General features: G+C 56.2%; 1 protein-coding gene across 2 annotated transcripts in view; it reads left to right on the top strand.

The window, feature by feature from the left end:
• The first annotated feature begins 3,717 nt into the window (after positions 1–3,717).
• LPGAT1 (lysophosphatidylglycerol acyltransferase 1) overlaps positions 3,718–14,451 on the top strand; it is a 46,807-nt gene continuing 36,073 nt past the window's right edge. For both annotated transcript variants that reach the window (XM_060178391.1, XM_060178392.1), the window contains exons 1-2: positions 3,718–3,867; positions 6,384–6,638. In XM_060178391.1, the coding sequence (XP_060034374.1) occupies positions 6,410–6,638 (229 nt within the window). In that variant the 5' untranslated portion in view covers positions 3,718–3,867; positions 6,384–6,409. The remainder of the gene's footprint in view (positions 3,868–6,383; positions 6,639–14,451) is intronic.

Here is a 14,451-nt window from a genome sequence, read left to right on the forward strand (position 1 = left end):
TGTCACAATGCATAACGACCCAGGTTCAAGCCCCGGGTCCCCACTTGCAGGGGGGAAGCTTTGTGAATGGTGAAGCAGGGCTGCACGTGTCTCTCTGTCTCACTCCTTCTCTATCTCCCTCTTCCCTCTGGATTTCTAGCTGTCTCTATCTAATAAACAAAGATTTAAAAAAAGGGGGGAAATTAAAAAAAGGTTATAAGCCTAGCTGTGTTGCATAAAATGATTATGGACATTATTATAGAAGCAAAATGCGTATTGCCTATTTTTCTCTTTTGAAAAGGTTTATGCTTTCATTATGAGAGGAGAGAACCAGTGTATCATTTTGGCATGTGTGGTGGTGGGGATTCGACTTGAGGTCTTCCACTCTTAGGCCCAAAGCTCCAGCCGTTTCCCCACCTCCTGAGTCTGTACACTGCCTGCTTTTTCTAGACATGATTTATGTCTTGTCTCTATTTCCCTTTATGGTTGAGGTTAAAGCTGACAACAGAATAGGCCATTGATAGAATGCTTGGGTCCTCTTGGGGGAGCTAATTCCTAGGTTGCCACTGTTTCTAGTGATTAAGGGGTGTGGGGGGGCTTTGGCAACTCACTTCACATCGTCAGAACTGCTGCTGAAAACGGCCCCTAGAGAGGAAACAGTTCACCGGAACTTTAGAGCAGAAATGGCACAGGCACCGGCAGGTGAAGGCTCTTCTAATTGTCGGGAGGATAGCGAGCGGACCCAGGGGGCTGCTTCTGCCTGAGGGAGCCCCTCCCTGGTGAGAACCTAATTTGTTTTGTGTATGTGGACCAGATGGGTGGAACTGAACCTTCTAAGGTTTTGTGCTGAGGTTGCTTTAAAATTTACAGAGCAGGGGCCGGGCGGTAGCGCGCACGTGGCGCAAGGCGCAAGGACTGGCGTGGGGATCCCCGGCTCCCCACCTGCAGGGGAGTCGCTTCACAGGCGGTGAAGCAGGTCTGCAGGTGTCTGTCTTTCTCTCCCCCTCTCTGTCTTTCCCTCCTCTCTCCATTTCTCTCTGTCCTATCTGGCAACAACATCAATAACAACAACAATGATAACCACAGCAACGATAGACAACAAGGTCAGCAAAAGGCCTTCAGGAGCAGTGGATTTGTAGTGCAGGCACCGAGCCCAGCAATAACCCTGGAGGCACAAAAAAAAAGAAAAAAAGAAAAAAGAAAAAGAAAAGAAAAAAAAAAAAGAAAATTACAGAGCCTCTGGGAAGCAGAAGCCTCACTTCTTTTTCAGAGACTCAACTTCTTGTGGATTAAGCGTGGACATTTAAAAGTGAAAGTGGACTTGCCTGAAGCTACAGGGTGGGACCTGCTTCTGCTCACCCTCCCCTGGGGTGTACATAAAGGCTCTGAAATTCTTGCCGTAACTAAGGCTTGTTTGCTCAGCACAGCTCTAAGGCAGCAGGACAGGGGACTGGGAGCTAATTAGCTTGGGTAGGAGGCCTTTGCTTTCTGCAAATCTGTCTGCCCCTGAGGAACTGGTCACCCCAAACTTCCTGTTACAGCAACCCAAGCATACATGCAGCTAGGTGCATGTGCTGTGGTGGAAATAAGACACAGGAAGATGTCAGAAGGTTGCCCAAGTGAGCTGAAGGGTGGTAGGGCCACAACAGGAAGAAGAGACGAAACAGACTCGAGGTGAACGGAAGTCAGGAGCATGTCTGCAGTGAATGGGAATTCAGAAAGAATAAGTGCAGGTCTCTCCTGAGACACGTACTCGGCTGTTTAGAAACGACGTGTGCTGTGTGGTCAAGAGAGGTAACCAGGTTAAGCCCCTTGGCCCCTTGGTCAAAAGCGCAGGGCCCTTCTACCCCAGAATGTGGTGTGTTGTTCTCCGTGCTCGACTTCCTCTGAGGACGTGGGGAGAAGGTGTCTGTCAGTAGGCCAAGGAAAGAAAACTTAAAAGAAACCAGCCCTGCCCATACCTTGATGTTGGACTTTTAGTTTCCAAAACTGAGCAAAATAAATGTCTGTTGTTTGTCTGGGCTGTGCTATGTTGCTACAACAGCCTGAACAAACGAATACTGACCAGAACAGATAAGACAGATGCCTTTGATATGCTGAGGGTCTAGAAAAGGCACGGCCATCACAGGAGCCTTTAGGTGAGGGATTCTGTAGACAAGACAAGAAGCTAAGTTGTTTTCCATCTGAATTCCAACTTCCCATCTGAATGCACAAAGCTTCCATCAACACACACACACACACACACACACACACACACACACACTCACACACATATATAGTGAGAGAGAGAGAGAGAGAGAGAGAGAAAGACAAATTACCCAAGCCCCCCTGGGAACATTTTTCTGGCAGAAGACCCAAGGGTCTATCTTTTCGCTAGACAGACACCCCAGATGCGGACTGTGCACACTCAGGTTTGCAAGGTCATTGTCTGGGCCTGCTGGCTGCTAATCACATCTCAGCAACGGCTGACCTACTTGGTTTCTGCCAGCTCTGTGATCCGGGAGGGAGGCCTACATCCCGCTGTGGGCTCCCCCTCTCTGCAGGTGTCTGGCAGCTGGCAGTGCTCACCAGAATGTGGGGGCCACCGAGTGGACGGGCAGGGAGTGCCAGGGTCTGTTTACTCTGATTCTGAGAAGGAGTAAGCACTTCACCTGTCCTAGTCACCGAGGAGCAGGATGGCACAGTTTGTGTAATAAGCCCACATATTATGTCCCTCGTGAGATCTGCTTAAAGATGCTTTTCCCAGCCTATGAATTCTCAGAGGGAAGACGTGAAACTTCTGTCGCTGTCAGGCAAGCTTCCGTGCACGGTTCTCTGAGAGGGCTCTGCACAGTCAGGACACCGGAGTCACTGGTGAAATAGATACCCTACGCGCACACGCGCACACACAGTCCGTGCTGGCCCGTTTCATGCCCAGTGAACCTCATCAGTTGTCTGGCCGGGCTCTGCCCTTCCATGTGCGTTCTCACTCCAAAGGGAGTCGGGCCAGAGAACATTCTTCCAGCGGCCTGGAGGTGCTGTGTGTGTAGCACGCAGAGGGGAGGACCGGCTGAGAAGCCAGAGCGGCCCCAGACAGAAACGTTCTCAAACTGGTCAGATTCAGATGTGGCAGGTCACGGCAGGGCCCTGCCTTAGGGGTCCCCCCGGGCCATTTACAAGGGCGACACAGGGGCGAGGGACCCGCAGTTCACTGTGTTTTTTTAACTGAGGCAGCCATCTGACCGGGCCTGTCCAGCAGTGACTGACCAGGTCTGGGTGGGGTGGCTGCAACGGGCCACTTTTTTTTTCAAGGATCCCAGACTGACTGCATCTCGGGGTGTCTGTGGGACCCCTGTCCATAGGGCATCTGGGCAAGGGAGCAGGATGGGGCTGGGGACAAGAAGACAGGAATGGAGCCAGGGACATGGATGGGGCCCGGGGCCAAGAGCAACGACAGGGCCTGGGACAAGGGGACGGGGCTGGGGACAAGGGGATGCAGCCGGGGACAAGGGGACAAGGGGCCGGGGACAAGGGGCCGGGGACAAGGGGACGCGGCCGGGGACGCGGCCGGGGACAAGCGGCCGGGCAGGTGGGGACCGGAGCCCGGCCGGTGACCCCGGCGGCGTGTCCGCCTCGGCCCGTAGGGGGCGCTCGTGTCCGCCCTCCGCCCGGCCGCCGCCTCCTTCCGCCGCCGCCGGCCATGCTTTCTTCCGGCCGCGCGCCCAGGTCCCGGCGGCGGTGCGGGGCGGTGCGGGCGGGGCGGGCGGGGCGGGGCTGCCGTGCGGGCTGCGGGCCGGGGGCTGCGGGCCGCTCACCGCGACTCCTGCCGCCGCCCGGGGACGAGGACGAGGCCGCCGCGCCCATGACCGTCGCCCCGGCCGGGGAAGCCGCCGCCCGCGCCCCGCAGAGGTGAGTCCGCCGCGCAGGCCTCCGTGCGTCCGTCCCTCCGTCCCCGTGTCCCCGTGTCCCGTCCCTCTGTCCCTCCGTCCCTGTGTCCCCCTGTCCTCCCGTCCCTCTGTCCCCGTCCCCCGTCCCTCCGTCCCTCTGTCCCCGTGTCCCTCCGTCCCCGTGTCCCCGTGCCCTGTCCCTCTGTCCCCCTGTCCCTCTGTCCCTCCGTCCCCGTGTCCCCGTGCCCTGTCCCTCTGTCCCCGTCCCCCTGTCCCTCCGTCCCTCTGTCCCCGTGTCCCCGTCCCCCTCTCCCTCTGTCCCTCCATCCCCGTGTCCCCCTGTCCCCTTGTTCCTCCGTCCCTCCGTCCCCATCCCCGTGTCCCCCTGTCCCTCTGTCCCTCCGTCCCCGTGTCCCCCTGTCCCTCCGTCCCCGTGTCCCTCTGTCCCTCTGTCCCCATGTCCCCGTGTCCCTCCATCCCCGTCCCCCTGTCCCTCTGTCCCCATGTCCCTCCATCCCCATCCCCCTGTCCCTCTGTCCCCATCCCCGTGTCCTCCTGTCCCTCTGTCCCTCTGTCCCCGTGTCCCACCGTCGCTCTGTCCCCGTCCCCGTGTCCCTCTGTCCCTCCGTCCCCGTGTCCCCGTCCCCCTGTCCCTCTGTCCCCATGTCCCCCTGTCCCCCTCTCCCTCCGTCCCCATCCCCGTGTCCCCCTGTCACCCTGTCCCTCTGTCCCTCCGTCCCTCTGTCCCCGTCCCCCTGTCCCCCTGTCCCTCCATCCCTCCGTCCCCGTGTCCCTCTGTCCCCTTGTCCCTCCATCCCTCCGTCCCCCTGTCCCTCCGTCCCTCTGTCCCTCCATCCCTCTGTCCCTTCATCCCTCCGTCCCTTCGTCCCCCTGTCCCCCTGTCCCCCTGTCCCCCTGTCCGTCCGTCCCTCTGTCTGTCCGTCCCTCTGTCCCTTCGTCCCTTCGTCCCTCTGTCCCCATCCCTCCATCCCCGTGTTCCTCCGTCCCTTCGTCCCTCTGTCCCCGTCCCTCTGTCCCCGTGTCCCTCTGTCCCCATCCCTCCGTCTCTCTGTCCCTCCGTCCCGCTGTCCCTCCGTCCCGCTGTCCCTCCGTCCCCGTGTTCCTCTGTCCCCGTCCTCTGTCCCTCTGTCCCCGTCCCCCTGTCCCCCTGTCCCTCTGTCCATCCGTCCCTCTGTCTGTCCGTCCCTCTGTCCCTTCGTCCCTTCGTCCCTCTGTCCCCATCCCTCCATCCCCGTGTTCCTCCGTCCCTTCGTCCCTCTGTCCCCGTCCCTCTGTCCCCGTGTCCCTCTGTCCCCATCCCTCCGTCTCTCTGTCCCTCCGTCCCGCTGTCCCTCCGTCCCGCTGTCCCTCCGTCCCCGTGTTCCTCTGTCCCCGTCCTCTGTCCCTCTGTTCCCGTCCCTCTGTCCTCGTACTCCTGTCCCCGTCTCTCTGTCCCTCCATCCCCCTGTCCTCTGTCCCTCTGTTCCCGTCCCCCTGTCCCTCTGTCCCCTGTCCCTCTGTCCCATCTCTCTGTCCCCGTCCCTCTGTCCCCTCCTTTGTCCCCTCCTCAGTCACCCCGTCCTCCAGGACCCTTCCTGGTCCCCCATCTCCCCAGGTCCCCACCCCCCCATCACCATCTGTGACAAGCCTGTCCCTGTCACTGGGGCAAAACAGCAGGGCCTGGGCGTCCCTGAGGGGAGGGGAGGGGAGGCAGGGCTGCAAAGGGGGCTGGGGGCCTGGGCAGGGGTGCTGTCTGGGGCATGAGGGCCTGGGCAGGGGTGCTGTCTGGGGCATGAGGGCCTGGGCAGGGGTACTGTCTGGGGCATGAGGGCCTGGGCAGGGGTGCTGTCTGGGGCATGAGGGCCTGGGCAGGGGTGCTGTCTGGGTTATTAGAGCCTGGGCAGGGGTGCTGTCTGGGTTATTAGAGCCTGGGCAGGGGTGCTGTCTGGGTTATTAGAGCCTGGGCAGGGGTGCTGTCTGGGTTATTAGAGCCTGGGCAGGGGTGCTGTCTGGGGCATGAGGGCCTGGGCAGGGGTGCTGTCTGGGGCATGAGGGCCTGGGCAGGGGTGCTGTCTGGGGCATGAGGGCCTGGGCAGGGGTGCTGTCTGGGTTATTAGAGCCTGGGCAGGGGTGCTGTCTGGGGCATGAGAGCCTGGGCAGGGGTGCTGTCTGGGGCATGAGGGCCTGGGCAGGGGTGCTGTCTGGGGCATGAGGGCCTGGGCAGGGGTGCTGTCTGGGGCATGAGGGCCTGGGCAGGGGTGCTGTCTGGGTTATTAGAGCCTGGGCAGGGGTGCTGTCTGGGGCATGAGGGCCTGGGCAGGGGTGCTGTCTGGGGCATGAGGGCCTGGGCAGGGGTGCTGTCTGGGTTATTAGGGCCTGGGCAGGGGGTGCTGTCTGGAGCATGAGGGCCTGGGCAGGGGTGCTGTCTGGGGTCCTGTTGGGGAGGAGGCTGGGAACCAGGCGCCGGAGGGCCCGTTGTGGGGGTGGGCAGGGTGAGGCCGGCGCCCCGAGCCCCGAGTGACCCGCTGTGTCCCGCAGAGGCAGAGGCGCCCCTGGCCCACGTCATGGCTGTGACTCCGGTGCGCGCGGGCTGGACGCTGCTCAGGGCATTGCTGCGCTTCCTCTTCATGGTGGCCAACAACCTGGTGGCCATCCCCGCCTTCGTCTGCTACGTGCTGGTGCTGCAGCCGCTGCGTCTGCTGGACGGGCGGTGCTTCTGGCGCCTGGAGGGCCGCATGTACAAGTGGCTGCTGGGCATGGTGGCCTCCTGGGGCTGGACCGCCGGCTACACAGGTAAGGCGGGTGTGGGGGCAGAGGCGGGGCACAGGGATGGGGCATGGGGGACACGGCATGGGGGACAGGGCATGGGGCACGGGGACAGGGCACAGGGACAGGGCATGGGGGATGGTATGGGGGACGGGGACAGGGCATGGGGACATGGCATGGGGGACAGGGCACGGGGATACGGCATGGGGGACAGGGGACGGGACAGGGCATGGGGACAGGGCACTGGGCAGGGGACGGCAGGGGGGACAGGGGACAGGGCACTGGGCAGGGGATGGCAGGGGGGGCAGGGCACGGGGCACTGGGCAGGGGACGGCAGGGGGGACAGGGCACGGGGCACTGGGCAGGGGACGGCAGGGGGGACAGGGCACAGGGACAGGGCACTGGGCAGGGGACAGGGCAGGGGGCACGGGGAAGGGGACAGGGCCGTGCTGCAGAAAACTCCTGCCCGCCCCTGGGGAGGCCTCAAAGAGCTGCCCGTGTGCTCCTTGTAGGCTGCTCAGCAGGAAGAGCTTTGCAGGGGCATCATCTCACCCCACACTCTGCCGGGTGTCCCTCCGCAGCGCCTCTGGTGGCGCCATTCACTGGCACCCCTGTGCGCAGGCTGTCCCGAGGAGAGACGGGCCGTGGAGGGCTGGGAAGCCTCGGGGTCCAGGCTGTGAGCTGAGCCCGGCTGGTGCCTTCCCTGTAATGTCTGTGGGTGCTGTGTTAGCATTTTACGACCAAAAAAATCCATTTTGTTTTCTGCTGTGATGTATGCTGCCTTTGTGTGCGAGAACGGGCATTTTATCTTTGAAAGCCCGTCGGAGATGAGACACACAGAGATCGAATTCCTCGCCGCACCGAGCCGGCGCGTCCTTGGCGTGTGCTGAGCCGGCCCCGTGGGATGTGTTTCGGGACACAGCCGCTCTCCGGTGTCCGCCTTTGACTCGCTTTGGGGCGGCCAGAGCACTGCTGTCCCAACGTGGACCCTGGACCCCGGATGGCGGGGTGGGCGGTGGTGCTTCCCTCCTGCTCCGGACCCCTGCGCGGAGAATGTGCGCCCCGGGCCGGCCGCCCCCCGAGGGAGCAGGAGACCCAAGAGAGCCCTCAGGTGTCCAGCAGCTGCCCTGATGCCGAGGTTCTGGGGGGTGGCAGCTGCCGGCTCCAGAGCCTCCGTGCCCAGCTCGGAAGGGGCAAGGGGAGGCCTGCGGGGGCCCGACGGCCTGCGCTTCCCGCCTAGTCCCGGCTCCCCCGTTCCTGCTCACGCGGCCCCTCGCCTTCCTGGGGCTCCACAGGCCATCTTGCCGGGTCCCAGCGCCGAGCCCGGGGACGGCTGTTCTCCCGGCAGTGCGGCTTGTTGGCACAGGCCTGGGACAGTGGCCGCACGGCTCTCTTGTCGCGTGTCATTGTGGAGAACTCAGGTGAAAACGGCAGGTGAGCGCGTGGTCTCCCTTTTTTTTTTCTCCACGTGGGGGTCCCTCGTAATAGTTGGGGGGGTCAAGCCTGGTGCTGAATTCCACCTGAAAGGTGGCGCTGTCGCAAGACGCCTTCGCCATGCCCGGTCTGCCTTCCCTCACCCCACCACCCGCACCGGTGGCCTCTCAGGGCGCCCCGTTCCCAGACCTGGCCCCATTCCCAACTGCAGCCCTGGAGAGCACCTCTTCCCCAGAGGCCGCCCCACATGCCCCTCCACATGGCCTCCCGGGAGAGCTCCCCTCCCCAGAGGTACTGGTGCCTTTATGCTGCGTTCTCCTGTGTCCGTCGTGAACTGCAGGCCGGCGTGGCTTGGTGGGCTGGTCTGTGCACATGTGAGGGAGGTCGGGAAGGAGCCGTGTACTCTGGCTCTTTTGAAGCACCTGCTTTCCATCAAAATGCAGAATTTTTAAAACTTTATCTATTTATTCTCTTTTGTTGCCCTTGTTGCTTTATTGTTGTAATTATTATTGTTGTCGTTGTTGGATAGGACAGAGAGAAATGGAGAGAGGAGGGGAAGACAGAGAGGGGGAGAGAAAGACAGACACCTGCAGCCCTGCTTCACCGCCTGTGAAGCGACTCCCCTGCAGGTGGGGAGCCGGGGGCTCAAACCGGGATCCTTACTTGGGTCCTTGCGCTTTGCGTCACGTGCACTTAACCTGCTGTGCTACCGCCCGACTCCCTTAAAATGCAGAATTTTAAAACATATACGTCGTAAAAGGTTTTCCGGCAGGTAGCATGCCTTCAGAATCTGGTCAAAACAGAACAGTCACAAAGGCCGGGTCGGGTGGGGGCGCACCTGGCTGAATGCTCACATCACAGTGCCAAGGACCCGGGCTCAAGCCCCCCCGGTCCCCACCTGCAGGGGGCAAGCTTCACAAGTGGTGAAGCAGGGCTGCAGGCGTCTCTCTCCCTCTCTATCTCTCCTCTCTCAATTTCTGTCTCTATCCAATAATGAATAAAAATACTAAAAAAGAAATGTAGGAAACAGAGGCAGACCAGTACAGGACCTCCTTCTGCTGAAAGCCGTCACTGAGGCAGACAGGGGAGCAGGCTGATGAGGTGTACCCACAAAAGCGTCAGTGGGCGGGCTGGGCGGTGGTGCAGCGAGTTAAGCACAGGTGGTACAATGTTGGGTAGTATGCCAGCTCCCCCGGCTTCTGCTTAACCATATGCCTATATAGGGATTGATTTGTTCAAAGCTTTGGTCTATTTACATAAATCACTTTTACATTTACATGAAGCACCACACGCCCTCCGGGGCACTGGTGGTTTAGTGGTAGAATTCTCATCCTGCTCCGCCCCCTCTCCTTGTCACACCCTGATCTTCCACCAGTCACTTTTCGCTCCACCCTCTCTATGTCACATCCTGTTTCCACCCTACTTGGAGAGTATAAAAACAGCTGCTCTTCTGATTAAAGACACTTGGAAATTGCTTTCCCGCTCCGAGGGTTCCACCTGATCCCTCTCCCACGCAGCAGCCTAGATCGGCTCCAGTTGAGTTCTCTCCAACCCAGAGAGCACGAGCTCGGGAAGAAGCACCCTCAGGCTCTCCCGGCAGTACAAAGCACAAGGACCCACAGAAGGATCCCAGTTCGAGCCCCTGGCTCCCCACCTGCAGGGGAGTCGCTTCACAGGCGGTGAAGCAGGTCTGCAGGTGTCTGTCTTTCTCTCCCCCTCTCTGTCTTCCCCTCCTCTCTCCATTTCTCTCTGTCCTATCCAATAAGAACGACAGCTATGACAACAATAATAAAAACTCCAACAAGCATTAACAACAAGGGCGACAAAATGGGAAAAATGGCCTCCAGGAGCAGTGGATTCGTAGTGCAGGCCCTGAGCCCCAGTGATGACCCTGGAGACAATAAATAAATAAATAAAATGGAAACACTGACAAAACCATAGGATAAGAGAGGTACAACTCAGCTCAGTTCCCACCCTCAGAACTCCGTATCCCATCCCCTCCCCTGATAGCTTTCCTAGTCTCTATCCCTCTGGGAGTATGGACCCAGGGTCACTGTGGGAGGCAGAAGGTGGAAGGTCTGGCTTCTGTAATTGCTTCCCCGCTGAACATGGGCATTGACAGGTTGACCCACACTCCCAGCCTGCCTCTCTCTTTCCCTGGTGGGACAGGGCTCTATATTTTATTTAGTTATTTATTTGTTTTGCCTCCAGGGTTATTGCTGGGGCTCAACAATAAAACAACAAGGGCGACAACAGAGAATAAATAAATCAATTAATTAAAAACAAAGGCAACAGAAGGGAAAATAAATAAATATTTAAAAAAAACCAACACTTTGTGGTCTAGGAGTTGGCACAGTTGATAAAAGCATTGGACTCTCAAGCATGAGGTCCTGAGTTCAATCCCCAGCAGCACATGGACCAGAGTGATGCCTGGCTCTTTCTCCTCCCTCCTATATGTTTCTCATTAATAAATAAATAAAATTTAAAAAAACGAGAAGAAAACACTTCTGACAAGGCCTTAAATATCAAATACTGATTGTGAAGCTGACTGAGAAGCAAATATTGGTATGGAATGTTATCCTTTGACTTTTATTTTAATTTCCTTTTGTTGCCCTTTTTTTTTTTTTTTTTTACTGTTGTGGTTATTATTATTGTTGTTATTGATGTCGTCGTTGCGCTTAACCCACCGCGCCACCACCGCCCGACTCGTGTCCTTTGGCTTTTAACACTTGGCCTCCCGCAGTGGACCCAGCCCTGCTGTGGAGGGCCTGTGGCTCGTTCTCCTGTCCGTCGCCTGGCACGCGGCCAGGGCTCAGCACCAGGAGGCCCTTTCTGTGTTTCTGGAAATAGCCTGCGGACTGGCTCTGGAGAAGGAGCAGGTGCCGGGGGCCGCAGCAGCTCCTGCTTGTGCTTGCAGCGCGTTTACATGCGGCTGCCTTTGCCCCTGAGCTGGAGGGGAAGGAACGGCACTCGGCTCCCAGCAGCACCCGGACGCCGCCTGTCACAGACCCGTGTGCCTCTGTGGGCTCCCGGGTGACTTCATACGGCCTTGCTGTTCTCTGCCCGGGGTGAAGGTGCATTGTGTGAGGGTTAATTTTGTGCATGACCTTGAAGCTCTAGAGATATGTACTTCCAGAGCAGTCTTTGCCACGCTCGCCTCATAAACCCATTTCCTGTGACGGGGTGAGTATTTTAAAAACCGAAGCAGAGAGAAATGAAAGAAAAACGATAAGATGATGCATGTAGCGGGGGCCCAGGCATTGCACACCTGGTGGAACGCACATCACAGTGTCCAGGGATCCAGGTTCGAGCCCCTGGTCCCCACCTGCAGAGGGGGAGCATCGCGAGCGGTGAAGCAGGGCTGCAGGTGACCCTCTGTCTCTCTCCCTCTCTGTCCCCCCCTTCTTAATTTCTGTCTCTAACCAATAAACACAACAAAGTGAAAAGAAAATGCGTGTATCCCCACTAGGTAGTGCTGCAGAATGTTTTGTTGTTGTTTTTGTTTGTTTTTGCCTCCAGGGTGATCACTGGGGCTCTGTGCCCGCACTAAGAACCCTCCGCTCCTGGAGGCCGCTTTTTTCTTTGTTTTACCAGAGCTGAGTAGCTCTCTGGTTCGTGGTGGTACAGGGGATTGAACCTGCACTGTATAAATAGCTCCAAGCATCAGGGTCTCTTTGCATAACCATTATGCTATTTACCCCCACCCACAGCCATTTTTTCCATTTTTTTTTTTAATAGGCCAGGACAGAGAGAAATGGGGAGAGGGGGATAGAAAGACAGACATCTGCAGACCTGCTTCACCACCTGTGAAGCGACTCCCCTACAGGTGGGGAGCTGGGATCCTTGCGCTTCACCCGGTGTGCCCCAGCCTGCTCCCTACAGGATGCATTTTTTTTTAATCGGGGAATTAATGTTTTACATTCAACAGTAAGTACAATAGTTTGTACGTGCATAACATTCCCCAGATTCCCATATAACAATACAACCCCCACTAGGTCCTCTGAATCCTTCTTGGACCTGTATTCTCCCCACCCACCCACCCCAGAGTCTTTTACTTTGGTGCAATACACCAATTCCATTTCAGGTTCGACTTGTGTTTTCTTTTCTGATCTTGTTTTTCAACTTCGGCCTGAGAGTGAGATCATCCCACATTCATCCTTCTGTTTCTGACTTATTTCACTCAACATGATTTTTCAAGGTCCATCCAAGATCGGCTAAAAACGGTGAAGTCACCATTTTTTACAGCTGAGTAGTATTCCATTGTGTACATATACCACAACTTGCTCAGCCACTCATCTGTTGTTGGACACCTGGGTTGCTTCCAGGTTTTGGCTATTACACATTGTGCTGCCAAGAACATATGTGCACACAGATCTTTTTGGATAGATGTGTTGGGTTCCTTAGGCTATATCCCCAGGAGAGGAATTGCAGGGTCATAGGGTAGGCCCATTTCTAGCCTTCTGAGAGTCTCCAGACTGTTCTCCACAGAGGTTGGACCCATTGACATTCCCACCAGCAGTGCAGGAGGGTTCCTTTGACCCCACAACCTCTCCAGCATTTGCTGCTGTTACCTTTTCTGATGTATGACATTCTCACAGGAGTGAAGTGGTATCTCATTGTTGTTTTTATTTGCATTTCTCTGACAATCAGAGACTTGGAGCACTTTTTCATGTGTTTCTCAGTCTTTTGTATCTCTTCTGTGATGAATATTCTGTCCAAGTCCTCCCCCCATTTTTGGATGGGGTTATTTGTTGTCTTGTTGTTGAGTTTGGCAAGCTCTTTATATATGTTGGTTATTAAACTCTTGTCTGATGAATGGCATGGAAAGGTCTTCTCCTATTCTGTGAGGGGTCTCTTGGTTTGGGTAGTGGTTTCTTTTGCTGTGCAGAAGCTTTTTAATTTGATGTAGTCCCATAGGTTTATACTTGCCTTAGTCTTCCTTGTAATTGGATTCGTTTCATTGAAGATGTCTTTAAAATTTATGCGGAAAAGAGTTCTGCCAATATTTTCCTCTAAGTATCTGATAGTTTCTGGTCTAACATCCAAGTCCTTGATCCACTTGGAATTTACTTTTGTGTTTGGTGAAATACAGTGATTCAGTTTCATTCTTCTGCGTGTTTCAAGCCATTGTTTCCAACACCATTTGTTGAAGAGACTCTGCTTTCCCCATTTAATAGTCTGAGCCCCTTTGTCAAAGATTAGATGTCCATAGGTGTGGGGGCTCAGGATGTATTTTTTTATGTACACTGTTAACATTTGAAAGGCATTGTTTTGTGGAAAGAGCACAGCAGCAAGGAACTCTGGGAGCAGCGTGTTGGCCACAATTTAACTGCAGCTACTTGCTGGTAGGGGGCAGGACCCTCAGCTGCTCAGACCTTCCCAGCTGCGAGCTCCTTACAGACTGAGGTGTGGGTTTGCTTCTGTTTTTGTTTCTAATAATTGTAGATCTAAATGCCTTACCTGAGCCCACAGCCTACTAGGCTTCCCTTCCTAAAAGGTCTGGTGTCCAGCTCATTGCTCTCTGCAGAGTATGGACCGGCTCATGTTTTCACACTGTGTGTGCTCTTGTGAACACACACGGTCCTCCACACCATGTGACTGACTGAACCTGTGTCACCGCAGGCACCCGTCCTCTGGACGTGATCCGCTGCGCAAACTGTCCGCACTTGAGAGCTCACAGCAGCCTCGGCGGTGAAAACACGCCGGTGTGGAAATGTTCTGACAGAAACAGAGGCTCCAGTTCACATCGGTGGTTCATAGTGGTGGGGAGGGACTTGAGAGGAGGAGGGATTTCAGTTTTTTTTTTCACAGTAAATTTTGAAAGATATTTATTTAAATTTATTTATTGATTCCTCCTTTTGTTGCCCTTATTATTTTGTTGTAGTTATTATGTTGTTGTTATTGATGTCGTTGTTGTTGGCTAGGACAAAGAGAAATGGAGAGAGGAGGGGAAGACAGAGAGGGGGAGAGAAAGACAGACACCTGCAGACCTGCTTCACCGCCTGTGAAGCGACTCCCCTGCAGGTGGGGAGCCGGGGGCTCGAACCGGGATCCTCACACTGGTCCTTGCGCTTTGCGCCACATGTGCATAACCCGGTGCGCTACCGCCCGACCCCCCTGTTTACATTTTAAACACAAATAGCAAAGCCAGTCTATCTGATCTCTATTTTTTTTAAAGAGACATTTTTATAGTTTTTTAAAAATTCTTTCCAAAGCATTTATTTGTTCCCTTTGCTGTCCTTGTTTTTATTGTTGTAGTTATTATTGTTATTGACTCTGCATAGTTCACTGTTCCGAAGGCTCAGCCTGTCGTGTCAGGCCAGAGCTTCTCTCTCTGTGAACGTGTGCGTGGTGTCCCGCCGTCTGCAGAGGCCCTGCTCCCCACACTGGCCGGCCGGCGAGCAGC

Source organism: Erinaceus europaeus, chromosome 19 (genome assembly GCF_950295315.1).
Source record: "Erinaceus europaeus chromosome 19, mEriEur2.1, whole genome shotgun sequence".
Classification (NCBI taxonomy): Eukaryota; Metazoa; Chordata; class Mammalia; order Eulipotyphla; family Erinaceidae; genus Erinaceus; species Erinaceus europaeus.